Source organism: Platalea leucorodia, assembly GCF_965183815.1.
Source record: "Platalea leucorodia genome assembly, chromosome: 3".
Lineage (NCBI taxonomy): Eukaryota > Metazoa > Chordata > Aves > Pelecaniformes > Threskiornithidae > Platalea > Platalea leucorodia.
The window spans coordinates 60,105,883-60,133,424 of record NC_138825.1 but is presented as its reverse complement, the minus strand read 5'-3'; the positions used below and the strand labels follow the sequence as shown (position 1 = coordinate 60,133,424).

The 27,542-nt window shown below is 41.3% G+C and overlaps 1 protein-coding gene across 3 annotated transcripts; it reads left to right on the top strand.

Annotated features, from left to right (window-relative positions):
* The first annotated feature begins 2,706 nt into the window (after nucleotides 1-2,706).
* TMEM242 (transmembrane protein 242) lies at nucleotides 2,707-26,347 on the top strand. 3 transcript variants are annotated; one of them, XM_082307859.1, is made up of 5 exons: nucleotides 2,707-2,833; nucleotides 4,770-4,870; nucleotides 9,980-10,117; nucleotides 20,749-20,803; nucleotides 24,887-26,347. In XM_082307859.1, the coding sequence occupies exons 1-5, from the start codon at nucleotides 2,710-2,712 to the stop codon at nucleotides 24,904-24,906; spliced, it is 438 nt and encodes a 145-aa protein (XP_082163985.1). In that variant the 5' UTR covers nucleotides 2,707-2,709; the 3' UTR covers nucleotides 24,907-26,347. The 3 variants fall into 3 exon arrangements, with proteins under 3 accessions (XP_082163985.1, XP_082163986.1, XP_082163984.1); XM_082307860.1 differs by lacking the exon at nucleotides 24,887-26,347 and adding an exon at nucleotides 23,649-23,723; XM_082307858.1 differs by lacking the exon at nucleotides 20,749-20,803 and having other exon boundaries at nucleotides 24,887-26,345.
* The last annotated feature ends 1,195 nt before the right edge of the window (nucleotides 26,348-27,542 follow it).

The window sequence follows — 27,542 nt, the reverse complement described above, 5'->3', positions numbered from 1 at the left end:
TACCATGCATTTGCAAAGATTATAAAAATCTCTTAGGGAATATATTTATGCAAACTTGTTTCTTTTGTATTTTTCTTAAATTTGTTACCAGTTTTTCATTAAAGCCCAGGGGTCGATGTAGAAATCCTAACCATAAGTTCAGAATCACAGGTGGACACCTACACACACTGTGAAGCTGAAAACTTTGGTTGCCTCTCACCGTCACCAAATTTTTTGTAATGAAACAGGAAGACCACAGAAGGAAGCTCACCATCCACAATTGCTTCTCTGCGAAACTCAGGGCATCCTGGCTATTGCAAACCTCGACAGAAAGTGAACATGCGCACAGTGCCTGAACCTCGTCATGCAATTGCTGTTGCTTTGTCCAAATTCAAAGCTACGAGAGCTCAGACCTGTGGTCAAATCAAACGAGTAAAAGTAATGTAATTTTCAACTCTGCTATCACCTATATAACCTACTTATGTTCATGCCCTCATTTTATAAAGATTTGGATATTTGATACTAGAATCATTAAAATCTGTCTTTCGAACAAAAATGTGTCTGCTTTTAGAAAAACATAACTGAATTTCAGAAAAAGATAACTGGTTAATTCTCAGTAGCCATATGTAGATGAGTAAGCTTGCACGGGTATCACAACAGTGTCAGAGGAGGAATAATGACAGAAAATGCAAGGCTCTTGGGTGAGGTACACATAAAAGGAGAGAAAGCATTCTATTGTATTCAATTATGTAACAAGAAGAGATTAATATTGCAACCTAAATAGATGCAATTCTGCTGAACATCTCTTCTTTGTTTTTTTTAGAGGACAACTTATTTTACAACACCAAGAATTTTAAGTTATTCAGTAAGACAGAGTGGATTTCATGGGTTTTATGCCCTACTTTAAGTCTCTGTGAATGATTAACAGAGACAGATCTTATCTGACGCTCTTAAAAGACAGATTCCTGGCATTGTTCAAACCAGGATTAAATAACACCATTATACCTTTTCTCTTCTCCTAGTTCTGGAGAAGATTTGTAAGAAAGTGATGTCTTGATTGATGTGAACTCAAAAAACTATCCTGAGAGGAAAATCTAGGATTTTATCATCAAAGACACAAAAAATAGGTTATTATCTCTCACAGTTCGAGGATTCTTCCAGCAGATGCAATGGTGATCTTGACACAATTTACAATCAAAACGGCATGCATGCTACTGTTTCAGTTTTATGCATACCAATAACATTTAAATACTTTATATAATCAGATACACTTCAGCATGGAGATAAAATAAAAAGTAATTTCCGCTTTTAATATTGTCACTGTGCATATTTTCTAAGACCACCTTTTCTAAGCCTTTCCAGGAGGTTTTATTATTATTTGTGGCAAAGTCTAATGCTATTCCAAAACACACATGGGATTTTGGGGTGCTTTTTCCAAAGGAGGGAAGACGACTAGGAGTCATTTAGGTGCTGTCCAGATTAGCAAAATGGAGTTAGTGATGATGGGTCAGCTATAGAGCAGAAATAATGCCTACTTCTTTTGCAGTAACTGCTACTTAACGATGCAAAATTTTGTTTAACTGACACAGTACACGGACTAATAGGAAACAGCTTTGGATTGGTTTTCAGAAGTACCGTGAACAGGAAGTTTCCCAAAATACTAAATTTTTGCCTAGCAACCCAAGCCCCTATAATTAGACCCTTAGATACAGACTATAAATGATGATGAAAAGATACAAAGAAGGAAGCTGGGGAAGAAACACTTGTTTTGGATGTCTTTACATTCTTTGCTTGCTGTTAAAAGTACTGACTGCTATAGATATACTTTACCTGCCTGTACTGCATCCTGGTAAGTTAGTATGCCGTTTGATAAAGGAACACAATCAATGGAGTGATAGATAACTGTACAGCAATTTATGTCCATCAGCAACAGCAACTGAGAATTACTGTAGCACAGACATGAAAGAAAACAGGAAGGTATGCTTCTCGTAGTGTTACTTTATGATTCCATTCAGACAGAATTTGGACGTATATGAAAAACTATTTACGTAACTTGGGAGAATGAGAATTTTGAACAAAAACAGTACTTCAGAGAAGCACCACTCGTCAAGATGTAGCTTAGTAAGATTCACTGGAAGTAAGAATTTCTCCCAGTTTCATTTAGTAAAGTCCATGACGTTATCTGTCCCACAGACTTAAACAAAAAACCCCTTATGAGCCTGCTACAAAGGACTTGATTTAAAAGAGGCCTTGCCAACCCTTGCCAGTTTTCCCTCTGCGCGGTCTGGGCTCTCGGGGGCACTGCACGGGCCCCCAAGCACAGGCGGCTACGGGGGGGGCGGCGGCCAGCGGCACACGAAGACGACAGCGGCGGGGGAAAAGCCCCCAGCGCTCACGGCCGCGCTCTCCCGGGCCCGCCCGCCGCCCGGCACCGCCGTGCCGGCTCCCGCCGGCGCCGACCGCCCCACGCTACCGCCGGGCCCGCGGCCGAGCCGCGGCTGCCTCGGTCACCGGGAGGCCGCTCCCCGGGTAAGCGCGCCCCAGCCTCGCCGCCCCCGCTGGAGGAGGGCAGCGGCCGGCCAAGCCCCTCGGGGTGGCGGGCTGCCCCCGCCCGGCTGCGCGGCCGAGGCCGAGGAGGAGGAGGAAGGGCGGCTGCCTCTCCCGGCCCCCCTCCGTTTCCTTCCGGGTTGCGGCCGGCAGCCGCCTCCTTCTCCTCCCGCGCCCTGGGCCATGGGGGCGGCTGCCGGCGGGGACGCCCGGGAGGGGGCAGCGGCTGCGCTGGACCCCGGGCGCGGGCTGCCGCGGGGGGCCGGGAGCCCTGCGGCGTCCCAGGACCAGCTCTTCTTAATCAAAGGTGCAGAAAGCTCCCCCCCCCCTTTGCCTGCACGGGTCAGGGACGCGCAGCAGCGGCTGCGGGAGCCCTGGGGCCTCCCCCGGCCGCGCCGCAGGGAGGGCGGAGGCGGCGGCCGGGAGGAAGGCGCTTCCGTGCCCGCCTCGCCGTAGCCCGAGGTCCTGCCCCGCTCTCCGCCTGCCGCCCCGCAGCCACCCGTCCCCGGCGGCGGGACAGAACACGGGGTCACGAGGCAGGGCGCGGGCCGCCTCCCTCCCTCGCCCCGCAGCGCCGCGGGGCGCAAAGGCCGCCCGGGGCGGGGGCCGCAGCGGGGTCGCGCAGCGCGACGGCGGCGGGGGCGGCTTGAGGGCGTTCAGGGAGGCCCCGCGGGGGCAGGAGCCGTTGGGAAGGAGGCGGCTCCTGGGGGTTGCGGCCGGCGCCGCGGAGCGTCCGTACCAAAAGAAGCCGCTCTCCCGGGCCGGACCCCCGCCGGGGGAGCGCGGCCCCCCGCCGGCGCGCACCTGCGGGCGGCGGGCGTCGCTCTGCGGCCGCGCGCGCCTCAGCCGCCCCACGCGCTGCCGGCCGCTCCCCGCGGCTGCTCGCGCTCCCCGCGCCCCCTGGCGGAGCGGAGGCCGGCGGTGCCCCCTCCCCGCGCCGCGCCGGGCGGCCCGGGAGCCCCGGGGGAGGCGGGCGGGCCGCCGTCGGACGGGCGTGACCCCCCCCGCCCCGGCAGGCACACGGGCACCGCGGCTCTGCAGCGGGCTAGCGCAGGGGCAGCGTCACCTCTCGCCGCAGGCTTTGCCTACCCCTTTCCCGTCCCTCCCGAGGAGGCCGTGCATCGAGCTCCTCCTCTTGGAGGAGAAGTTCATTTAAGAGCAGTTATTATTTCCGAAACCAGGGAAACGGTGGTTAGTAGACCCTGAAATGTGAAATGCAGCGGGCGTGCAAAGTTCGGACAGCGTGGGAGGTCTTCCCGCTCCCAGGCAGAAGCGGTGCTTTATAGGTCCCATTGACGCGAGTGCGGCAAACGTCTCCATCACCGTAACAGGATAATTAATTTTTAAAAAGCGAGACCTCACATAAACATGGTTTGCTTCTGAGTTCCTATTCAGGCCAGTTCCTTAATTACCTAACTGGTAGTAGGAAAGGGAAAACAGGCTGGGTATCGGTAGTTGCAAAGGAAGAAGAACTTGTAACCCCCTGAAATTTTTAAATTTTAATATGAATCAGATGGTTTCGTACAGCGCGCTCAGTCTTTGTAACAAGCCTTTTTCTTAAAAGTGGGCAGATATGTGCCCACGTGTGCCTTTGATGCAAGAACTAGAAGGGATCAAGAGACCTCAAGTGACTTTGGAAACACTCTGAAAGAACTGAAAAGCGAGAAATGCTTTCTATCTTGGGAAAGCTTCCTGCCAGTGTCATTTTCTTTTTTTAAATAGAGCATTAGAACATAAACCGAAGAAAGCTGAAGAACAAGTGTTGCTTATGGAACGGTCTTCCGAGGTCCTGGTGGATTTTCAGGTGGCCATTTGAAATAACAAGTGATGCAACAAAAATAATTACATCTTCCTTTTGAGGAGGGGTGAGGCATAGCCACAGAAAAAGATGATTTTCGTAGCCTGGCTCTGGAGCGGGAGAGAAATTTCGAAGTACTGTGAAAAGGCATCCAGGGATTTGAATGATTTTTTTTTTTTTTTTTGTACGTGTGGCTTGAAAATATATACACTTGCCATTAGTTTTCAAAATGCTCTATTTAAAAATATTCTTTCTGGCTTTCTTGCTGTATTGAGTTAATGTAAATAATGTAGACAACTGTGCCTTTCCCTTCAGCGTGTGCTGACAGATCTTAATTTTTCAGGTTTTATTTTCAGAACAGGTTTGGTTTTGTGGTTTGTTTTTTTTTTCCCCTCCCTTTAAGAAACAAAATCTTAATTTTTATTTCTTAAACTTTCCTTGGCAGGTGGAATTTTTCTAGGTACTGTTGCTACAGCAGGAATGATAGCAGGTTTTGGCACCACACTTGCCATGACAAAAAAGAAGAACCCAGACTGGTTCAGTAAGGTTTGTTCCTTTTAAACTATTTTCCAGTTGTGATGGTCTGTTTTGATTCTGTGATGTGAACACACTTCAGTCATGAGCCTGTATCACCTCAGTGATCCAGTTCACCATGCGGTCCCACAGTGCTACAGTGAATCGGGAAGCGAGGTAACTGCAGTGAGGAGGCAGAAAGCCTGTAAGCTGTGGAATATGTAAGTGGAATCATTTAGTCAAAATTTAAGCTCTCCACTCCCTTCCCACCATGTAAGGGCACTGATGAGAGTGAGTAGCGGCTTGGTACTATGAGATCTGATGGCCAAAAATAATCTGATCTCGTGCAATTAATAACAGGATCCACCTGAGCATTCTGAAGAAAAAAATTGCAAAGCAAAGCTAGCAATTATACCATGTTGGTATATTAATCTGAAATTCAGCATATTTAATTGAAGAATGCTTTTTTCCTCACTAATAGCTTGTTGCTGCCAAAAATAGGCCCTTAAAATTGGTCAGTCTCATCTCCACCAAGCCCTTAAAATAAAACATATATTACAGATGTTTTTAGTGAGCTGAGAACTGATCAGCTGTGTTTATTTTTAAAATGTTAATTCAATAACAATGCTTATCAAGAGAAAAAAAATTCTTCCATTGCACTTTCTATCAGAGCCTTTGTATCTGATCACTCGCAGTCTCCTTTTGTGGTCAAAGAGCATGAGATCCTTCCTTTGCCATCCTGTTTTCCTCTATAGGCTGCTGTGGCATAACTCATCCATTGCCTTTTCAGCAACAATAAACACGTGTTTCTTTTTTGAAATAGACAAAATAGAAAACTCCGTGAGAAGTTATTTCACAAGCTATAGAAATATATTACAATAAGGAAGTTTTCTCTCTTTTTTTTTTAAACTTTTTTTTTTTTTTTTTTTTTTTTTAGAACTTCCTTTTTCCTGAGCATTACATTTTTTCCAGCTCACGTGTATTCCTGGCTGAGCTGTCCTGTTGTCAGTGTGAAATTTATCGAGAGTGACATTACGTTGACATCTGAGAATATATATGCTGGAAATGGCACCAAGTGATAGATACCGTTTTGATTTTTGCTGAAAACCTCTAGCTGCTACTATCTGCGCAAATGACTTACAACAGTTTGCTAGCAAAAATCTGTGATTCCTGGGCCCCTCAACTTAAATACTGCAAAGTGTAGAAAGATGCTTTTTTGCCAAGGTACTTGTAGGTGAGCAATTTCAAAAGGGAAGGCTAGACTTTGAGAATGACTTAACTGTCTATAGAGGCTCTGTGAGGTACCAACAAGGTAAACAGTTTTGCAGTAGCATTCTTACTTAAATTTATAGTTACTTAAATTTAAAACTTACTTACTTTAAACTTACTTAAATTTTAGTTACTGCAAGTCATTTTTAATAACACATCATGTATAATAACAAAAGCGTAACTACGAATAACTACAGATGACTGCGTCCTTTGTAGATGTTCGATGCCTAAATATTATTTTTATCCATGTTAAGGTGAGGCCATAGTTTGATGGGTACTTTAAGCAAACATCAGCCAGCACTGCTGTTGAAAGAAGTAATCCTAACAGCCCTTAGTTTCTGGCAATTCATTCCTGCCCCTGTAAAGGCACCAATGCTACTGGGTTGGTGAGATGATACTGGTTAATTCTACCTTTGTTTGGTTTTTTTTTTTTTTATTTCATTTCCTGCATTAGTTTTAGTTCAAATCAGTCTTCTGATCCCCTTCACTGCATGACTTCAGTGACTGTGCTGGCACAAGCTTGGGGGAAGGTCTGAAGGAATGAGAATTGATGCTCAATGTTGGGAAGAAATGCAAGAGCTATTCTTTCAGCATCTTTGCTGGCTTGTGCCAGGTTTTGTGTCAGTGACATGGCGGCATGCAAGTAAGGTAGAAACAGGAAGCAAACATAATGCAGCCTGAGACAGCTTTAAATAGTTTTATGGGAGAAAAAAATAGCAATTTAGAGGGGAAGCTGTAGCATCACAGCATCATGGCTTCATGACTGCATTCAGACTTCCAGGAAGCAACAGTATGAGACCTTATTCTTGTAGAGTAGCATCAACGTTACTGCAAGAGATAAAGCTGAAATTGCACCTACTGTACCTCCTCCATGGTAGTGAAGTAAAGTAAATGTAAGCACTTGTAGGACTGGCACCCAAATTGACTCGAAACTGAGATTACATAATCCTGTTTAGTGGTGAACCGCTACAGAGACCTTCAGTTAAGAAATTATTGTGTGTGTGTGGGTGTTAAAAGTAAATGCTCAGATGCAGCAGCCTCCTTGTAGTAAGTGTCCAGTTTTACCAGCATTTATCCAGGTGTTTAATTTTGCAGTGGGTTAGGTCATACAAAACAGTGAACATGCTGAATACAATCAACCAAAACGGTTGAATACACCATTTATTTTAGGCACTGCTTCCTTTCAGACACACTCTTATCCACAAGGGGATAGTTACAGGATTGAGGCCTGTGTCTGAAAAAAACAATGTCATTTCTCCTTCTCCCACTTCCTGCTTCTATCCTTCAGAAAAAAAAAAAGAAATATGAAGCATATGCTTTGGTAACCAAATCAGCTAATTCTGCCCTGTATTTTCCCGGCCTCGTTTTTAGACAGACTCACGTATTGTTTAATAGCTTATTTTTTAAATTAAAGAGTTGGCTTTTTAAAAAAAAATATAGGAGCAGTAATGAAGAGAAAACAATCTGTGCATAGAATAATGGGCTTGTGAATAAAACTCGGTTCTCTTAAAAATGTTTTTTTGTTGGTGACATCTTTTTCTCCCATGCTACTGTTGTCTTTTTAAATTTTTTAGCGTTTCATTAATCAGCTTTCTTAATGCTCTGAACAGCATATCTGATAATCATAAAACAAACTGTCTTGTTTACAGAAATCCTTATCTGTGTACTTAATACCCTGAGGAATCAGCCTGTGACTGAACACTGTTTGGCCGCTGTCAGTAAAACCAGATCAATTGTTTCCATTTACCACTATTTTTCTGGGGCAATCAAGCATTTAAATAGTATTCGGGTGGTGGCGGGGTTTTGCCAGCAATTTTCACAGATAATGACTCCTATTTAAAGATTCTGTGTAGAGGATATTTTTGTCCATTCGTTTCCCATCTTCCAAATAGGAGAAGTTTTCCTGCATGCTGTTGTATATGGTTAGACTATGGAAGCAGGAAAAATGTCAGAAATAATCATCAGCATTTTAAATCTACTCAAAGCAGTCTCTACTGGAAGACTTAAGAAAGTTCACTAGCTGTGGTAAGGAAATAATAGGACCTGGTATAACAGCGTGACCAGAGATCTCTGCTGCTTGTCTCTGTGTGCATGTATGTGTATGCTTACAGAGCATTGTTAAGTTAACAGCTTCCACTTTGGGATGTCCAAATCAGAATAAATAAGGATCAAGATACATTTTGCTTGTGCCCTTTGCAAGTGTGTATTTGTCCTTGGGTAACTGTGCCTACAGCTAAATCCTAAGGAAAAGTGTTAATGCTGAGGACTGTCTGAGGATCATTTTAACATTTCAATAAATACAAAGCCAAGAGGAAAAAAATTACTGGTGCTATTTCACTGACCAAATACCATAGTGATAGACACTACATATGTTTAATTATATCAAAGAAGAAAGAGAACCATTTAAAAAAAAAAATTTTTAAAAAAAAAAAGTCTTTTTAAAGCAAGAATACAAAAGATTTTTTTTTTCCCACTTTTTGTGATGAATAGAGAAGTGCAGCTCTTTGGCGTGTTTTGGAGGAAAATTTTTTGGATCCTTCTGCAAGTTTTCAGTATTTTAGACTATAAATGAAATAATTCTTTGTTGAATATATTTGTATGCTTGCAGTCTCATTTATGTTTACCTCTGAGCAATAATTGTTTTTTTCCCCCGAGATATCCAGTAAGTAAGTAGGACTGTTCAGTTGCATAAGAAGCGTAGATGCCAGTCTTTAACAGTTACCATCTGAAATCTGTGTTTCCATGTGAAGAACTGAACAGTGATCCTTTGGGGGGAAAAAACCAAACCCTCTTGCTGACATTAACCACTATGAGCAAGAGGATTATGTCTGTCTTACTGCTGGTGCGGGCTACACAAACTGAAGCTGTCCTGTACCAGATAGGTACCGTAAGGTGGGCGCTGTGAGATGAGAACGGACGGCCAACGGTGAACGTGCAGTGCAAATTGGTTGATGTCAGCCAGCATGTGGCTTACGCCTGTGGTAGCTGCAATGTGCATTTATGTGCTGCGACAGAGAAGGTTTCATTGTGGTTGGGACCCCATCACGGCTGAGGCTCTGTTCTTCTTGGCCTAAGGTGGCTTTTCCAAGTGACGGTGTTTTCTGTTTTCAGGACACATTTCATGACAGACTCTTACGCAGCAGTACCTTAACAAGTGGTTAAAAACACCTACTCTTGTTTCTGACAAAAATGAGAAGTATGGAGACTGCAGAGCATTTTCTATGTTGCCACTTGGTGAACTCTGCAGGGGGATGCATTCAGCGTTGTTGTTTGCTCTTTACAAAATTTTCCTAAATAGTTTCCAGAGCTCCTTCAGAGTTGCAGCCCCTGGAAATTAGTCTCTCAGTCACTGTTATACCCTCTCTGCGTCAAGCTGAAAGCTACTCGGGTTCCTCCAGTTTCCTAATCTGCTGTTTCAGGAGTGCAGATATAGACCTGTAGTCCAATGGTTGCCCACCATCCTTACCGCCCCCAGAAAAAGTACTAAAGTCAATGTCGTACAATGATTATGTTCTGATGTCACTGGCATAAGGGCTTGTGACTGGTTTTGGTTCAGTTTTGTATTTTGACTGGTGGGATAACCGAGTGTCGGATTCTTGTGCCCACGAAACAGTTGACTTCAGCATTTCTGGGTAATAAAAATAATCTTCAGGTGGTACTGGCAACCACGAAAGCTGCTCCTGGTGGGAAGGCAGCTCATCCACCCCCTTGCTTGGCTCTTTGGGTCTGCTGGCAGCCGTAACAGTTTCTGTGGCCACACTAGTGCAGCTGGCAAGTCAGGAAAAATTCTAGATCACTAAGTTAACTTTTTTAGTTCACATTTTTTTCCAATCATTGTTCACTTTTTCTTGACCACTTTATTTTCGGTTCTAGGGGATTACTGCCACAGCTGCATTACCAGAGAGTGGTTCATCACTGGCCTTACGAGCTCTAGGATGGGGCTCACTCTATGCATGGTGTGGAGTTGGTTTGCTGAGTTTTGCCATCTGGAAGGCCCTGGGTGTGCACAGTGTGAGTAGCAAGTATGATTCCCTCAAATACTGTATTTTTGCTTGGGTAATGCATCTTGGGTTAGCATCTCTATACTACTTCAGCCTAGGAGTTACACCTTCATGCACCACATGTAGAGTGACTAACGAGAGTGTGTGCACACAGGGAAGGTGTTCTTACATCTGCAAAAAACGGGATGTTGTGGGAGGAGACAATTTTGGGGAGGAACAGCTTTGTCCTGCTTATGTTTATTTGCACAGATGTTTCAGATTCTTCACAAAAGAGCCAGTGTTCTAATTTAGAGACTAAAATAGTAGCTGCAAACTTTCTGTATCCTTTGCTTATTGAATTGAAGGCTACCCCCTGAGTTCCTATCTTTAGAGCAATCCGTTTATTTATCCGAGTTCCATTTTTTGCATCAGGACACTGGGGACATAAGAAAAACTGAGAGGAAACCAGCTTGCTTTCTAGTGGATTTCTGGAAGGGGCAAGGGGGCAGAAGACTGAGTTTCATGTGCAATAGACTGGTGGTCCATGACATGCCACATCAAGGGGAAGCATCTGTATGTCCCAAGGGGCTAAGGCTATTTTTAGTAAATTACTTATGTTACGGTGTTTCACAGTGTTGAGTGTGAACACTAAAGTTCGTGTAAGCATTTTTGTTTGCCCCTAGTAATAAGCCATGACTTAAGAGTCCCCTGCAGCTATAAGTTTGGCAGAACTGTCTGCATCCTTTTTAGGACTAGGAATGAATAGACTTCCTTTAGCTTCCATGGCAAATTATTTATATATTCAGCTAAGTGTCTCCCAAAACTAGAAGGAAGAGGATACTACTTCATCCCAGTACTGTTCTCATTAATATCTTTATTCAAGTTCTCACTTCTTGTCTACTCTGCTGATGTATCCTGTAGGTCACGATTTGGGTCCCAACATACAGCACGACACAATCCCTTATTCCTTCGTTTCCAATTTTGATTCTCAATAGGACCCAGTAAAGGAAGGCAAAACACGAAAAAAGCATAGCATGACATAGGAGGCATCTAGAACACATTTTGTTTAACCTCAAGTCCTCCTTGTGAGGCTGTAGTGGAATGGCAGAGAAGGCGAAGGAAGAGTGGGAGTACCAGTTTATACTCTCTGCATGCTGAGCTACAACAATCCACTCAGTATACCATCAGTTACATCATCAGCCAAAATGATTCATTTCCCACTATGCTGCCTATTCTTATTTTCGTTCCGTCAGAGTACTTCTGGTCCTGCCAAAAGTCAGCAGAATCTGACCCTAGTCTGCAATTTACGTTAGCTGTTTCTCGGTAAGCTTAATTTTTACTTCCTTGAGAAGTACTGGCCTAGACCCACAGTTGCCTGGTTTCCCCGTGAGGCTGCTTTCCTTGAGAGACTGCCTGATAGGGAACAACCACATAAACTTGAGATGGCCAAGCCCCAGGACATGTCAGAGTTGGGGGCTTCTGGCTACCTGACAGCAGTGGCTCTTGTGTCAGCAGCATACAGCACACTGCAGGGCATTTTAGAGACTCCTTGAGCGTTCGTAGCCAAAAAGCTACACCTTATTATATTCTGTGTTGTGTTAGTGTTGAAAGAAGGTGGGGGAAACTATCTTAAGAGGCTCTTGCAAATGCCTGTTGGTATTGGTTTCTGTTGTGGAGTGCTTACGTTTCACCGTATTGCACAGTGAGAACTGCAGACACTGAAGGAAGCAGATTTCTGTCAAGAGACTGTGTCTGGACGTGATTTTGAACAGCTCTCTCCCTGCTCTCCACTGACATAGTTATTGCATTCCCTATAGACTTTTAAATTCCCACTGCAGAAAGGAAACGTGTACTATAGTGCTACTCCTTATTGCAGAATCAAAAATTAGCATGTGTAAATTTCCTGTCACACATTTCTTTTTCCTGTTGTACTATGTATCTGTTAAAATCAAATCTATATACGTGTTTAAAATTGCTGGAGGTACCAAAGCAGAAGTGTGTTAAAAATGAAATATTCTAACCAAAGAGAAGAGGTTCATTAGCATTAAAAATATATTTCTAGAATAATTCATCTTTGATTTTTGATTGTTGTTGACACTTTTTGCATACTGGTTTAATGTAACACTTGGGAGCAAACACTGACTGTTTAAAGACAGTATTTTTTGTGCTTAAATATAATTTTCCTGAACAGTTGAGATTAAGTAAAGGTTATACGGGGGCTGGTATATTATTAGTTCTGGACTCTTAAACATATGCTCATTTTAAGAAGGGCCTGTTTATTTTATTTATTTTCCTGTTTCACGGGAACATTGTGATACTTTTGAAAATTCTTAATTGCTATCATGTAAGCAGAGATAATAGATTAACAATCAGCCAGTTAAAATACTGATTTTTAAAAACATATATTAGATGCATATGTTGTGTCTAATAATTATTAGATGGCCACAAAAATAAGTTTTATTTGTGGGAAATTTGTGGGATTGACCAAAGTTATCACTAAGTGGAATAAAGGTTCTTTCCACATAAACTGCTCAGACCACAGAAGACACCCTAGATTTTACACTAAGCTCAGCATTTTCAAATAAACATTTTAATTTCAGTTAAACACTTTAAAAAGAGGCTCTCATGGATTTACCTGAATAAGAATGTCTTGAGTCTTCAGTGTGGTTGAGTGCTGCAAGTTCAGTTGCTCTGTAGTACATGCAGGTTCCCAATACCTGTAGAAATTCAAGTTACAATTTCAGACCTAGCATCAGGTATCAAGATTTGAAAACTATGAACTTAAGGCAGACTTTTGCCTTTGAAAGTGCTATACTATGCGTGACCTGAGGGGAGACTTAACTCGTTTTGATGCCAGGAATCTCTGTGAACTTAATAACCAAACCTTTGGCAGCTGGACAAAGAGCAAAGGTTCTGCCCAGCCTCTTCACCTTACTGCCTTTAACGGTAACCAGCTCCCTTTGGGACCTGCTAATTAGTGATCTGGCTCTGCTGGGCAGCAGCTTAATTTGTTAAGAACTACTGGTAATATCGATAGCATTACTGACAGCTAATATAGTCTCTTGATATTAAATTGTTTCTCTCAATATTAAATTGTTAAGCGTAATAAAATTCTGATTGTACGCACTACAGATGTTTCATTTAGCAAACAAGAAAGCTGCTTCTGTAACGCTAACTCCAGCGCTTTCTCAAATCCATTGCCAACTCTGTCCTTGTGACTCTTGGTGGGATTTTAGCAAATAAAGGGCTGACTTTTTAAACTTGCGGAGTTTGGAGGGGAGTTCCGAGTCAAGTCAAACGGAGTGGCTAAGTGTTGCTTAATGCCTCATGTCGTCTCCAGGGGTAAAATACAAGAAGCCGCAGTGGAAAATCAGACGTGACGGGTTGGCAGGAATCACACCAGAAGGAGTAAGAGAGCTAGGAGGTGCAGAAGCGTAGCTGGCTCGGCCAGGAAAGCCGTTGCGCGGTTCCACGCCTGACTGGCCGGCCCGTGGAGACGGCCGGCGCTCCTGCGCACCGGCGCGTGGGCTGCCTTCGCAGGAGGAGGAGAGCAAAGCTCCTCGGTGAATTTGGAGAAGCGCAGCGAGCGCTGCGCTCCCTGCCCTCTGCGCTTTGAACGCTGCCCGGGCCAGCCGCGCGCGGGCGCCAGCGGCGGCACCGTTCAACGGGTGCCGCTGAGTGGTGCCGGTCCTTGGGCCGGCGTACCCGACCTCAGTCCCTGGCAGCCGCACTTGCGTCCGCGGGAAGAGGTGGCGAGCACCTGCCGCGCACCCGAGAGGGCAGAGCTAAAACCGCAAGGCGCTGCCACGGTTTTCTGTTTGTTTTGGGTTTTTTTTGGGGGGGGGAACCCCGCCTGCGTTGTTGCCCTGGGCTGCCGGGCGCCCATCGGTGGTTTCCGCGGGCCAGAGCGGGCTGCGCCGCGCGGCGGCTCCGCTGCACCGCAGCGACACCTGCTGGCGCCGGCGGGAGCAGCGGCAGGGGCGGCGCGGCCGCGGGAAGCGGCCCCGTTCGCTTCTCGCCCCGACGGGACGGGCGGTTTTCGTCGTCTTGTGGCCACCCCTTCGTTTAAAGCGGCATTGCGGTAGTGGCAAATGGTGTTGTCGTTAGTTAGAGCCCAGAAGAGCGGTTTCGCTTGGTACCGATGCCAAAACGCTACGATTTTTAATGTTCAGGGACGTGTTTCCTATGAGCATAAATTATCCACAGGACAGTGAGTGATTGATAAAAAATATGTATTACTCGAAGCTTTGTGACTGTTTAAATTATCTCGTCATCACTTACAAAGTCAGAGATGAAACGACAAGAGCAAACTGGCATGATATTTCCTTGGTGAGTTATAATTGCTGTAATCAATCTGCGTCCGTCGCTCTGAAGCAGCGTTGCGATTGCTCAGCAGTTCGCGTCGCGGACGGACGCTGAAGCCGCGGTTCAGGATGCCTCGTCCTTACGCCTTCTGAGACAGCCCGTGTTTGCCGTAGCAGCAAGTCGTTGCTAAGATCTGTTCCAGATGCTGGGGTGATGCACCAGCTTTGGTGATATCAGAGTTTTATTTAATCTTTGTGGTTTATTGGTTCTTAAAACAGTGCTGTGACAATGCCTGCTTCCAGCTCTTACATGGCTTTATTGTTAAAGGCGGTTCCCAGTAGCTTTACAGTCTGCTGCTTTTTATGCCAGCGTGAAAACCCAGGGGTGATAGTAAGTAACTGATCTTTGTATTTTGGTAAGGGATATAAAAGATTTTACGCTGTCTCAGGTTGGGTTGTTAATATCCCCTGACTGCAGTTACCACTGTTGTAATCTGAGGATAGGCTGGTAAGTAATAAACCCTACTAAATTCCAGTCAACTCTTATTCCTAAATGGAGAAGTGATGGATCTGTGAGGACTTGGTTCGATAATGGTTTAAGTTCTATTTTTTCCATAACGTAGAAGAGAAATCTTCATTTTCAGAACCTAGGAGATGGTGGTTATCTAGTTTTATATTGTACCTCTTGCAGAAAATAACCAGCTGTCAGTGATAGTCAGACTTTTTTAACTTGCTTCCCGCAATGTCTTAGGAAAATATTTAAAGTCAGTCCACCTTTGATTATCTCCAGGCAGCTGGGGGCTGAGGACCTAACATCTACAACCGTTCCAGGGGATTGAATGCCTGTTTGCAGTTGGAGTATGTTAGGTGTGCTCCTAGGATGCATCTTCAGTTTTGTGTCGCCCTAGAGAAACCCAGTTCATGCCTTTTGAGACTGTTCAGCAATACACGAACTCATGCCCAGTAAGCACGGACAACTGGGAGACTTGCTGCCAAAGAGCACTCCTGATCTGCACCCGCAGCCTTCCTCTCTCAGGCACTTCACAAAATAGAAGGACATGTGCAATGTTCAACACAAGCTTAATAATTGACATCTGGCTTGAAACAAAATGGCACCATCTTTTTTAAAAGTATATTTGCTATTTAACAACTTCCACATCATGGCATTATCTTACAGGGTTTTGAGCTTGCAGCCTCAGAACCCCGTAGCTATCCCCTCCTGGTGCAGTGGGCTGACTGTTTTCTGATGCAAAACACAGAGGTATTGAAATACATTTTGTAGAAAAGAATGGTTTGGCCAATTTATAATTTAATTTTTTTTTGTAAAGTTGAAACATCTTATTTCAACATTCTTCATATGAAATGCTCAATGAAGTTTTAAATTTTCAATTGAAGAATGAATGGTATTTTACTCAGTAAAAATTTTTAAAAGTAAAAACTTCAAAATTATCTTAAACCCCCTGTTGTTACAGTTGACCTAAACAAGTATTTTCACAGAGATTTCCAAAAATGAAACCTTTCTTGTTTTATTTACCTATTCTACAGGTGTTATGATCCACACACCTTTTTGTTGCTTGGAAAAATGTTAGTTTCACAATTTTCTAGAAGTTACAGTTGAGTTGTAAACCCTTGTTTTAAATTAAATTGCAGCTGTAGAATACTTGACAGGTATTAAAACATACCTATGAGTGCCTGATGTTCTTTTTTTCTTTTTTATTTTTTAAACAATCAGCAATTATGAGCCTTCTTTTAAAAGCAGAACAATACCCTCAGCCCTTGTAGACTGAAGCATGCAACAATTAACAAACAAGATAAATTATGCTTTAAAAGCCCTTTTGCTCTTCATGCCCTCAATAAATTAGGTTTTATTTCCTCAAAAATAAAAGCATTCTTTCTCCCATAGGAAAAGGGCCAGGATGATTCATATGTAGGTTTGTGAGATTCTGATTGTTGCTTCCACATCTGTTCCATGGAAAGCTGGAAAAATAGTGAGAAGAATTGCCTAGTAATCTGTGACTAATATAGTTATAAAATACTAGTTTATCATTTTTATGGTGACTCCTAACGAAATATCCTGTTTTTCATTGATCTTAACCTTTAAAATATTAACAGTCTAAAACAATTGCACAGCTGTGAAGAGACATCTAAAACAATTAAAAGCAATACAGAGAATATATGCTTGCCATGGTTTTGTTGGTAAGGACATTTCCTAGGCGGGCTGCTTTTCTCTAGAGGAAATCTAACCTCTAAATCACCATTTTAAGCATAAAAATAATAACTTCCCCCTGCTTATTTTGAGAGATATTCAATATAATTTTGTGAGACTATAGTCATAGGTACAGTATAAATACAAAGGAGTATTGGCTTTAAGGATGGATTAATTTAAAAAAATAAAATGAGAACATGGAGACGTAGTCTTCAAAAATTATTGGTTTTGGCATCTGTAAATAGTACTAAGATGTATAGATCTCAACCAAGTATAGGCACATTGCAGTGGCTGAAATTTTTATGCTATTTCATAAATGAACAAATGTTGCTATAAAAACAGTATATCTCCTAAAATCATTCTAGAGTCATCCTAGAGTCATTCCTAGATTTTTTTGTTAAGTTTTTAATTACAGTTGTGTTTAATCCTCACCTAAGTATTATTCATGAAGTTTCTATTTCTTACCATGCTTATGTTTGATGGCATAATAAAAACATATCTTTTCCTTGCTATTTCATGATCATGTATTTCAATATAAATCAAATCTGCCCATTTTTTTTAACATTCTTTTATTTCCTCAATACTTACTTAAATTCAAACTCTTAGAAAGAAGATGGAGTACTAGTACAAGTTAGCACTTCCTCCTACTGTTTATACAGGGTTTTTCTGTACTATATTATATTGCCTAATTAGTTTGGTGTGGAGAAGACTTGCCTCTACACATATGTACTGCTAGTATTTTATCCAAGAAGTAAAGAAAAAAAAAAGTAACTTATGAACTTCATTGTAAACTTGAAAAGGCAGAATGCTTATTCAAGGAATAAGATTATCATTTTCCTTCTGGAAAGCTGCTACATCTGCTTTATGAATAGGGACAGCTGTAATGAAGTATTTCAAAAATATGGGAAGACTAACTGTAGCTGTCTTGAGGAATGACTCTGCTGTGTCTTGGAAGAGACTTGCAGCTGTTGGCTGCTGCCAACCTGTTAAGAAACCGGAAAGAGTAAGACAATGTTCAGCCTTTGGTCTGAAATTGCTTCTGTGGAGCAGCTCCACGTCGCCGTAAGTGGACAGGTGGATCGATCCACTTCTTGTCTGTGCGTAACTGTGAACTATACGCATACAACTAAAATCTGAATAAAAGCTTATCTGATAGGTGCAAATTATTGGTGCTGCATCTTGGTCCCATGGGATCTTCCTGTGCTTTGTTAAGTGTGGTGGTATGGCCGTGCTTGTCTTACCCTTCTGTGGTCCAAGACCCCAGCTGCTCTGCTTGCCTGGAGGCACCCAGCCGACCCTGCCTGGCTCCGGGTGTCACGCTGGCTCTGACAGGTTTCCTGCACAGAATTCAGCCCCCGTCATGGTGTCGAGGCTTATGCGTCACTGAAGAGTTTTGGTTTTGTGCTGACTCTTTTCCCAGCCATGAATCTCACTTGTGGATGATACATACCATGAATTCCTGGACATATAGAGGAAAAAAATGACTCAGGTTGCCCTTTTCAGGAACTGCCTGCTTGCAGACAATTCATGTTTTTACTTTAATTCAGAAACCCAAATTACAGCACAGAAGAGCTTATAGAGTTGGGATGCTCATCCTGAGATTTTGGGTCCATTAACCAGCTTGCTTTATACATTTAAATATTTAACTATTTTAAATTTTAAATTGCTTTAATATTAATTTTTCAAATTGCCCAGGGTGACTAAGGAGCAATGACTAATACACCATAATAGACTAATCATGTGGATGTCCTTTCCAGGCACCCAGATTTGAAAGTAAGATTCTGCAGAAATAAATGGCATGTTCCTCAGTGATTTCAAAAGCACTTCACTCCATTTTTCTGCATGGCATGAAAGCCTTTTGCAAGAAGATGGTATAAGCCTGATGCAGCATCACTGAAATCAATGAGAATAGGCTTGAGAATGAGACACTAACTTAATCTACTTTGAGGTATTATATATTACAAAAACTTCAGTCCTTGGCATTTTATTTCACGAAGATCAACTGGAAATGTATATAAAATTTTAAAGGATACTCCTGTATCTCTGAACCTAAGGAAGTTACTTTTTTGTTAAGATTATGGTTGACAAAATTGCTGTCTTGGTGTATATAAATCAATAGCTGTCTTTCTCATTGATCATAATTAGCTAATCACTTCCCTTTTTTTTTTTTTATTCAGAATAATGTAGCTTTAAACCAGAACAGTTTTGTTTTCTTCAGGCTTTTCTACTGGAATGGCATCTTCTTCCTTTTATGATAGATGTATAGAAAGATACTTCCAGGCTACCAGTTAACAATCCCACTTTTGGGAGCTAAGTGACATTTGCACAGAAATTAAACCAGAAAAAGTGGGGCTAGTAAAACACGCCTGTGATGTAGACCAGCTATCTTCCCATTTGTGAAATACATTCATTTATAAATGAGTCACATGGCTGCTGCACACTTGGAAAAGTAACATGAGGAAAGTGTTTCATGTGTTTTATGTCTTCGTGTGACCCAATCATTGGAAAAGAGACAGCCCGACCCTTGTGACTTGAGAGCTCTCAGTTCACCGGTAATTTGAGACAGAAGATGTGGTAGCCGTGGGAGGCTACTACATATGTATAATGGTTTGGGAACTGTGATAGCTTCGTTCTAAACAGTGACGATCCTCTCCCCCTCTCCCTGTAAAGTTCACTTCATTTATTTTCTTGTTATTTTTCTTTTAAAAAGCACAGTACGTGTTTTACCCAATTACACAGGATTTACAGGGACAGGTTTCTGGGAAAATATGTCTATGTGTTTGTTTCATTTTAGGCATTGTAAATGGCCCTCTGATTTCAAAAAGAGTATTCAATACTACATAAGGTCAAGCATGTATGTAAGTCTCCATAGGATAGGGGGTTAATATGAGCTCTGGACTTCTCTAGATGGTTTAACAAAACTCTGCTGCTTTTCTCTATGCAAACGTGAAACACTGGAATCGGCAAACAGGTTGTGAACAGTGCGCTATGACAGTACAGTGTAAAATAGTTAAATATTATGATGTATACTGCCAGGATTGACCCTCTGAGGGCCACTTGCATAGGCCTGTAGTTCTGAATAATCCGAACATTCACAATGCCTTTGCCAGTGAAGTGTAAGGTCTAAGAATATGAACGAGGGCTCTAATTTCCATGCTTATTTTAGAGGTCAGCGTGCAAGCCAGCACAGGGCGACCCGCAGTGAGTGCCCCATTTTACACTGAGAATCGGAGAATCACCCTCAGCCAGCAGGCTTTCTGCTCTGCTCTTCAAGTACTGTAAGGGCTCAGCACTTGCCATTTTCTACAAATAACTTGCTATTTCTGTATGTGGACCTTGGTAAGCGTTTGCTAACAAGGGCAACAGCAATCATTTTAAGATTTGGGAAAAGGTGGCAAGAGCGATCCTCTCTGATGCTCTTAAATCCAGGGCAGCCTGTCTCATCTTCATGCCTTGTGAAATGGAAGGTGGCTGAGGAGAACACAGGGCATGTATATACTGTATTCTGCTGCCAGTTGATATTCCAGTTCAGGGAATCTTACCTCATTTTACTTGGAAGCTAATGTAAGCAGTTCTTACTGGTACGAGCACTAAAATAGGAAACTAATAATTCCTAGAATCTGGGTTGGCCTATTATGAATGTCAGACATTAAAGAGAACATTTCTTCCTAAAACTTTCATTCTAGGATTCAAATAGACTCTTTTAGCCCCTCTTCCATTCATTTTAATATGAGCGGCCACGTAAGTGCTCTCAGTAATAGTGCTATCCCAATTTTTGCATGACATTCTGTCAACGATGTACATTAAAAAGAGATTATTAAATGGAAGATGCTTTTAGGTCCCCATATTTTTGCCACCTGAGGCAGGATCATTAGGTTAAGATAAGAAAATAACAGTGATCTGTAGCTATTACAGATTATTTAATGCAGTAAGGTAGATGATACCCTTTTAGAAAGAAGCCTGACAGTCAGAGGTGGAACAGTTACTGTAATTTATTTGGCAGGAAAAAACAGCGTCAAGCTTTGCAATATCTGTGATAAAAAAAATAAAATTCACTTGAGTGAAATTCACTTCAGAGAGTTGCCTCCAGGAACGGAGCATACTGGAATGTTAAATCAAGAAATGTGTTACAAATCGTTCATGTACCACCAGGTTCAGAAGCAGCAGCTGAGAGAGTGGCCTGTGATACTGAAGGCGGCAGAAAGAGGTAAAATACATTCAGCTTTTAGTGCTGGGTTTACTGCCCTATTAATTGAAGGCATTATCACAGCTGAACCGGTACCCCAGTGTCAGTGTGGCTGACAATAATAAAGAGGCAGCCATTTCAGTGAATTATTTCAAAACATTCCAGTACTTAGTACATAGCACATTAGCTTTCATAATTAAATGAATGCCTTTTGATTTGAGACCGCTGGCATGTGTATTGTGGAATCTGGAGGCAATAAGGAGAAGATTTCCAGGGAGGGAGAGGGGACAAGAGACCTCCCGAGTGGCATGTCTACTAAAAAGAAAAGGCAAGGTAAGACACAGGTTCCTAATCACAGCATTCCCTTCATCAAGAAGTGTGCTTGTCCTCTGAGAGGTAAAGCCGGTAAAGGCAAGGTCCCAATTCTTGCACCTCAAGTGTGCAGTATTAAGAGAACATAAAGCTAGATTCATCATCTTCACAAGAAGCTCACCACACTGCAGGAGGTGACTAGACACTGGTAAGCCCAGTTCATTGAAGGACAGCTAATTTACGTGTTTAGCAAACAAATTTTGCCTTCACTACAAGGATGCTCTGAAGTTGCAATGTGCCTGATACGATGCTGTCAACCAAATGCAAGCAAGAACAACCCCAAGGGCAGTGTGAGTTACTTTGGAGGCCAAATTTAGTCCTAAATATATAAATATATTAAATAGGATTTGGCCAGTCAAGGCCCAGGATATTGAGCTGATAATCTCTGACTGAAAGAAGTCACAGCCTAAAATTTGATACTAGAACGGTTCATAAGCAGGCAGACATTGTCACTAGGAGAGAAGGGATAGGAACCTTGGGATGTGGTTTCCATGGTTATTTATGTGTGTATACACTGGTTCCATTACATCAGAGAACAGTTATTTTTCAAAGTCTTCTCCATGCTTTTAGGCAGTGTGGCAAGTGAGCTTTAGAGGAGCTCTGAGTGTAGGGAGGACAGTGGCTAGGATTTGGAAGTACATTCAGGATAGCAACAAGCACAAACGTGGAAATGGCAACGTACTAATTATGTTGCTTAATGTATTATTAGTGAGAACTCAAAAACTGTTGTGGAGAGAAATAATAGGGTGCGGTATTTTTTAAGTTGTATAGAAATGAAAACTTGTAGTAAGGGTTAGTAGCTGTGACATTTGTATAGTGAAGAAATTGGCTCAGTTTAGACATACTGTGAAGACATTATGTGTTAGTGAGGCCCGTGCCGGTTACTGTAGATAATGTCCCTCTTAAATAGCTGACAACCTAAAGCATAACATTGAGAAGGCAATGTGATCAGCTTGGCGTTATGATTTATTAAAATAGCTCACTGTCCAGGAATCACAAAGGAAGAAGGTTTGTAGAAAAATATAAAACATAGACGAAGTTGTGAATTGCAATGAAAAGCTATTTTTGTGCAGAGGGGGCTTGGAAAAGGGCACAGGTGCTGGCAAGAGAGGAAGTGGTAAATGAGACATTGAGTCTGGCATCACTTGCAAAGTGGTTTTACAAATAAGCGTCAAAATCTGAGAAGACAAGGCTGAGGAAATTTCTCAGGGGGTCTTAAAAGCAAAAGAAAGACGTTGAATATTTCAGATTTGGTCCACGTGTTAAGCAAAAATTGCTTTTCCAGGAAATGAGTTGGTTTTACCTGCAGAACATAAATTAGTGTTCTGAGGGGAGAAAAATCTGAATATTCTTAAATCTGCAGCTGCCAGCAATGTTTTAGTGCTTTCTAAATAAATACCTTTTTTTCTTTCAGAACAGAACTGTAGTGTTTTATTTCCCAGACAAGATTGCTTTTTGCATTTGAGCGTTAGGGTTTGGTATGTTAGTAATTATAAGGTAGCTGTTAGAGTGAGGAAGCACTGTAGTTTTCTGAATAGCTCCCCCACCCATCATCGTCTTTTTGGAGGCTTTATATAATTGCTTTTAGTTTTCCTTTGGTTTTGTGTGTCTTCAGTGGAGTAACAGAGGTGTTCTGTAGGGCTCTATGAGTGTGTAATTTAAATTTGACACTAAAAGAAATTGAAAAGACTGAGTTTAGAAACAGCCAAAAAATCCACATTGCACCAGATCATTAGGTGGTATAAAATGTTTTATTTCCAGTTATACCAACTGAGCTACAGCAGTTTACATCAGGTTAGGATCTGACCACTCCTGTGTTACCAAACACCCCGATAATACTCAGAGTGAGATGAAAGAGTAGAAGAATTGGTTCACTCTTTAGGAATTAAAAAATGTTAAGTAAATTGAATACTTTCTGCACATCAGAGAACTGGAGTAACTTAATTACAGAGGACTGGAAAAAACAGCTAAGCCAAAGCTCCTAAAGCATTTCCTACTGTAAATACTTGTATTTAATTGTCAGCATTTGTTGAATGTAATTTGGGCTGTTCCCCTACATCAGCTCTGATACTGGTGTTTATTATTCTTGGAAATATTAGCTGTCTATGAGAGCTTTTCATTTTCAAATAAGAAGCAAAAATATTAGTTTAGGAACAATTGTGGGTGATTGCCAAGATTTTTAAAAACCAAGAACGAATAATTAATCAAAAAAGCTATCTGATCAGAATAAAATATAAAGCAGACAGTGAATTAGTTTTTACATAAGAACACAATCAGGATAAAACAAAAAGGATAATTTGGCTCTGAATTTTCCTCCTACTTTATATAACAAGTATTTTTATTTGATTAGCAGTACCCATTTTTACACAAAACCTTGAGTTCTAAAATGCTTTCATCCATCACAGTTAGTTATTGTCTTAGTAAGAGACTGGTAATTTCTTTGTAAATTGTTTCATTCTTTGTATCAGCTGTAACTTGAATAATTGCATTGCAGCAACATTTCTCTAAAGAAGTACCAGTTCTTTGTCAGAATTATTCACACGCAGAAGGACTTGAACAGAAAATGGCCCAAAGGTATTTGTAAAAAAACTGATGACCCATAACACACAAAATGTAGGCATATTAGAGAAGATGGCTGTGTGGCTGTTTAGAATATCTAGATTTCCTGGAACTTCTCCATGGGACATACTGCCTGAGACAGCATTTGGTCTTCAAGAGGTCATTGCATCCAGTGCTTGAATACCACATCCTGTCTTCTCTGCGTGAATGTCAGAGATTCTGTAGAGCTTCCTAAAAATAGCAGTCCAAAAATTCCCCTGTACATCCTGCTGTTTGTGTAACAGGATTTTCACTGATTTGATTTTTCCATGCCTATCCTTTAAAAATATATTCTATGTAAAAATATATGTACAAATCTTGGAAGAAAGCAAGCCGCTAAATCGAAATATTATCTTCAAACAGAAGTGATTTTTAAAGAAATTAAATTCCTGTTCTGGCCTGCCAGGACTATTTAATCAGATATTGGTGATAAAACGGTTATCATAAATACAGATTTGCCAATTGGTATTAATGTACTGATATACAAAATATAAAACTAGCAAACTTTCCCTTTCACAGCATTTTAATTTAACAACACTGAAGGAAAAGCTTGGTCCTATACATCATTTTGAATCTTGTTTTTCTTCCTACAAATGTATAAATTTGGACAAGACTTGTTTTGTCACCTGTATCCCTATGGTGGAATAAACCTAAACTGTCAGAGCTGAACAGTATGTTTTTTCTTTAATCCTTGTTTTAAAATCCTTGAACAGACCTATTGGGCCTTTAATCCATTATAAGTGTAGAAAAAGGCACTGCAGCCAAAACATGGGCATATTCTATGGAGGTAATTTTCCTCCAAACAAAAACATTGTAACATTTACATGTGTGTGTGTATATACAGTAGTTCATGTAACAGTAGTGAATCATTCAGGCAAGTGGTCTAAATTAGGCACCCCAGTGTGGTGCTTTAGAAGGGGGGATTGCTGTGGGTCCCTTCATACTTTTTTTCACTTTGTTAATTGAACCAACATAATCAGAGGGAAAGCCTTAATTTTCTGTTATTTTTAAAGTCTTTTTACCTCTTCTTTACCTCACACAGTTTATTTTGTGGAGTAAGCCCAGGGTTCATGGTGCTACTTTATTTGCTCCTTATTAACACTTAACTGATTTTATTTTTATTCTCTTTTCTAGATGAAAGAATTCCAAACTAAAATGCAGTCAATATTTCCAGCAATTCCTAAAAATAGTGAGTCCACTGTTGAATGGGAAGACTTACTTAAATCCAAGTGAAAGACTCAGCCGTTTGGAGATGTCTCTTTCAGCAAGAACAGGAGCAGAAGGAGCAGAAGCATCCCATCTGAAAAACAGAGATGAAAACTCAGACTGAGCAAGTTACTGACTGAGTTCACTGATCCTGGGGATGCCAGTTAACATCTAGCAGCAAGGGAATTAAAAACAAAATGAAGCAAAACAATTTATATTGTATTTTTCAGCGTGCTTGGTATAGTTGATTTGTGAGGAAATGAACCCTCCAAGATAACTTGGATCCAACGTAAAAAAAGACTCTCTCTTACAAAGACTTAAAGAAGAAACCGTTCTTCAGTAGTAAATACAAGGACAAAACCCCAATAAACTCTTAGCCCATCCTGTGTCTTCTTAAGAGGAATTTTAGAAAATTTCTCTAGGAAACAAAGAACAGTACTTTCAGTGACATTGACATGTCCCATTAGGAATAAAACCATCAAGTCAATTATAACAGATCTGTTACTGAGCATGAAGGTAAAGCATACAGTGCACTCATAAAAATAAAGGAGATATTTAAATTTGCAGCAGAGAAAGTATCTAAACCAAACTATTTTTGTATGTCTGAAGGGAAAGTTTAAAACATCCCATATGCAAGTAGTGACCTACTGAGCTCCTCTGTAGAGCATCAGAAGAGATCTCTACAAAGTGCGCTGTTTTCTCAGTATTGGCTGTTTTTATTGGATTCCACAATAGTGAATCTGTTTGCATAAAAGTCTCTACTATATTTGTATAGCAGTTTAAGTTGTAAGTGAAAAAGGTATAAATTAATGAGACACCCAGTCTGTCCCACACAAATATTTTCAGCTAAGAAAGTGTATGGGCAGGGCTAGGTTTTTTGGATTTCAGTGATTCCTGTGACTCTTCTACCAGGAGAAGCAATGTGACATTTTCCACACTGCAGTAATCTCATGAAGTGTGGGTGTAAACTAGGAAGAATAATGTCATTCAGACATTGTATTTGCAGAACTGTAGATCTGTAAAACTGCAGAAATAAAAAAAAATGCTATCAGTGAACAATCCTTTGTTGAATGCTCAATTATGATTTTTTTTTTATTAATTGCACACAGTCCAATTAGTCAGTTGTCAGATTTAATAAAGTCCTCTTAAAACCTGTCTTTTGTGATTAAGTCTTTATATTCCTAGGAAAGAACATTAAAAAAAGCTTTAAATGTCAGATGAATAATAGAGAAGTATGGTTTTCCTATGAAACATGACAGCACTAAAATAGTATCTTTAAAGGAACTGAAGTGTAATAGTTGACATCTTTTCCATAGCTTGATGCTTGTAATCCAATATTAAATAAATTGTGGTGAATACTGCCATCATATGCACATGAAAAATGGTACTATTTTCATATTTCTGTTAATTTGTGTGCATGGTGATACCTCTATTGCCTACACTTTTACACATATTAGTGCTGAGTTACCAAGTTTAACAAGTAGCCATGTCGTTAAAACTGGTCAAGTACTAAACTGAACTAAATAAATGCAAATTGCATGATGTCCTTAAGGTTGCTTACCTTTCGTTTCTAAGGTGGGATTCCAGTCATCTGTCTTTATCTGGATTAAATAACTCACCTAAATCAGTCATCCAAAGTTCCCTGCACACTCAGTGGAGAAAGAAAGGACCGGTCAGAGGGTGACTTGCACTGTACTAAAATGGATGGCTGCTCCTGGAATTGTACAAAGCATCTGACCTGACCAACCTGCTGGCTGCCTCTGAAAAGAGCTGCTCTACCCTTGCTTACCTCCCATCAGCATGGTGACTGCATGAGAACACAGTTTGGGAGAAACTCAGAAGAAAAACGAGTGGTTTTCTAGCACTTTAGAGCTCCGAGAGTAAGACAAGTGCTAGTCCTGGCACAAGAGAGCTGTCCCTTCTGGTAATGGTTAGCCATTGGATCAGTGTAACTGTATTATAAAAAAAATTCCCTTATGACAGATAGGATGAATTAAATCTGGAGGTGCACAGTTATATGGACATACCAGATGGTGCTCTTCAAAAAATCCTAACATAGTGAAATAAACAGACAGAAATCTTTAAAATAGAATCACGCTTACAGGGCGAGTTCAGAGTGACCAAGGTTGAGGTATGAGGCTGAACCTAAAACATCGTCCAAAGAGAGAGGAATTCATCAGTCATCTTATTCCAAGCTTTATTCAGTGCTTTTGGCTGGAAATGGGTTTTCTGTAGATAAAGGTTTGTGTAGAAGAATGCAAGCATGATGTAAAAGTAAATCAAGTCTCAATCCACATGAAAAACATGGGAGATCTTGGGTTTTTTTATTGCACTGTGCAGCGCTTTTCACTTGGTGAACATTCTGCTGGTTTTGTGATGGTTCGTTTTCTCTCTTTATGAAAATATTTGGCAAAGAGTTACTGGAAACCACAACAAAACCCTGAACAAATAGAGGGGTAAAGTACCTAGTACACCAATAGCAGCCAGACACCATAGTGTATGTAGTTACTGAAACTGAGCAAATAAAATTAGGCAAAAAGCAACAACAGACAATATACATCAAAAAAAACCAAGTTTCAAGACT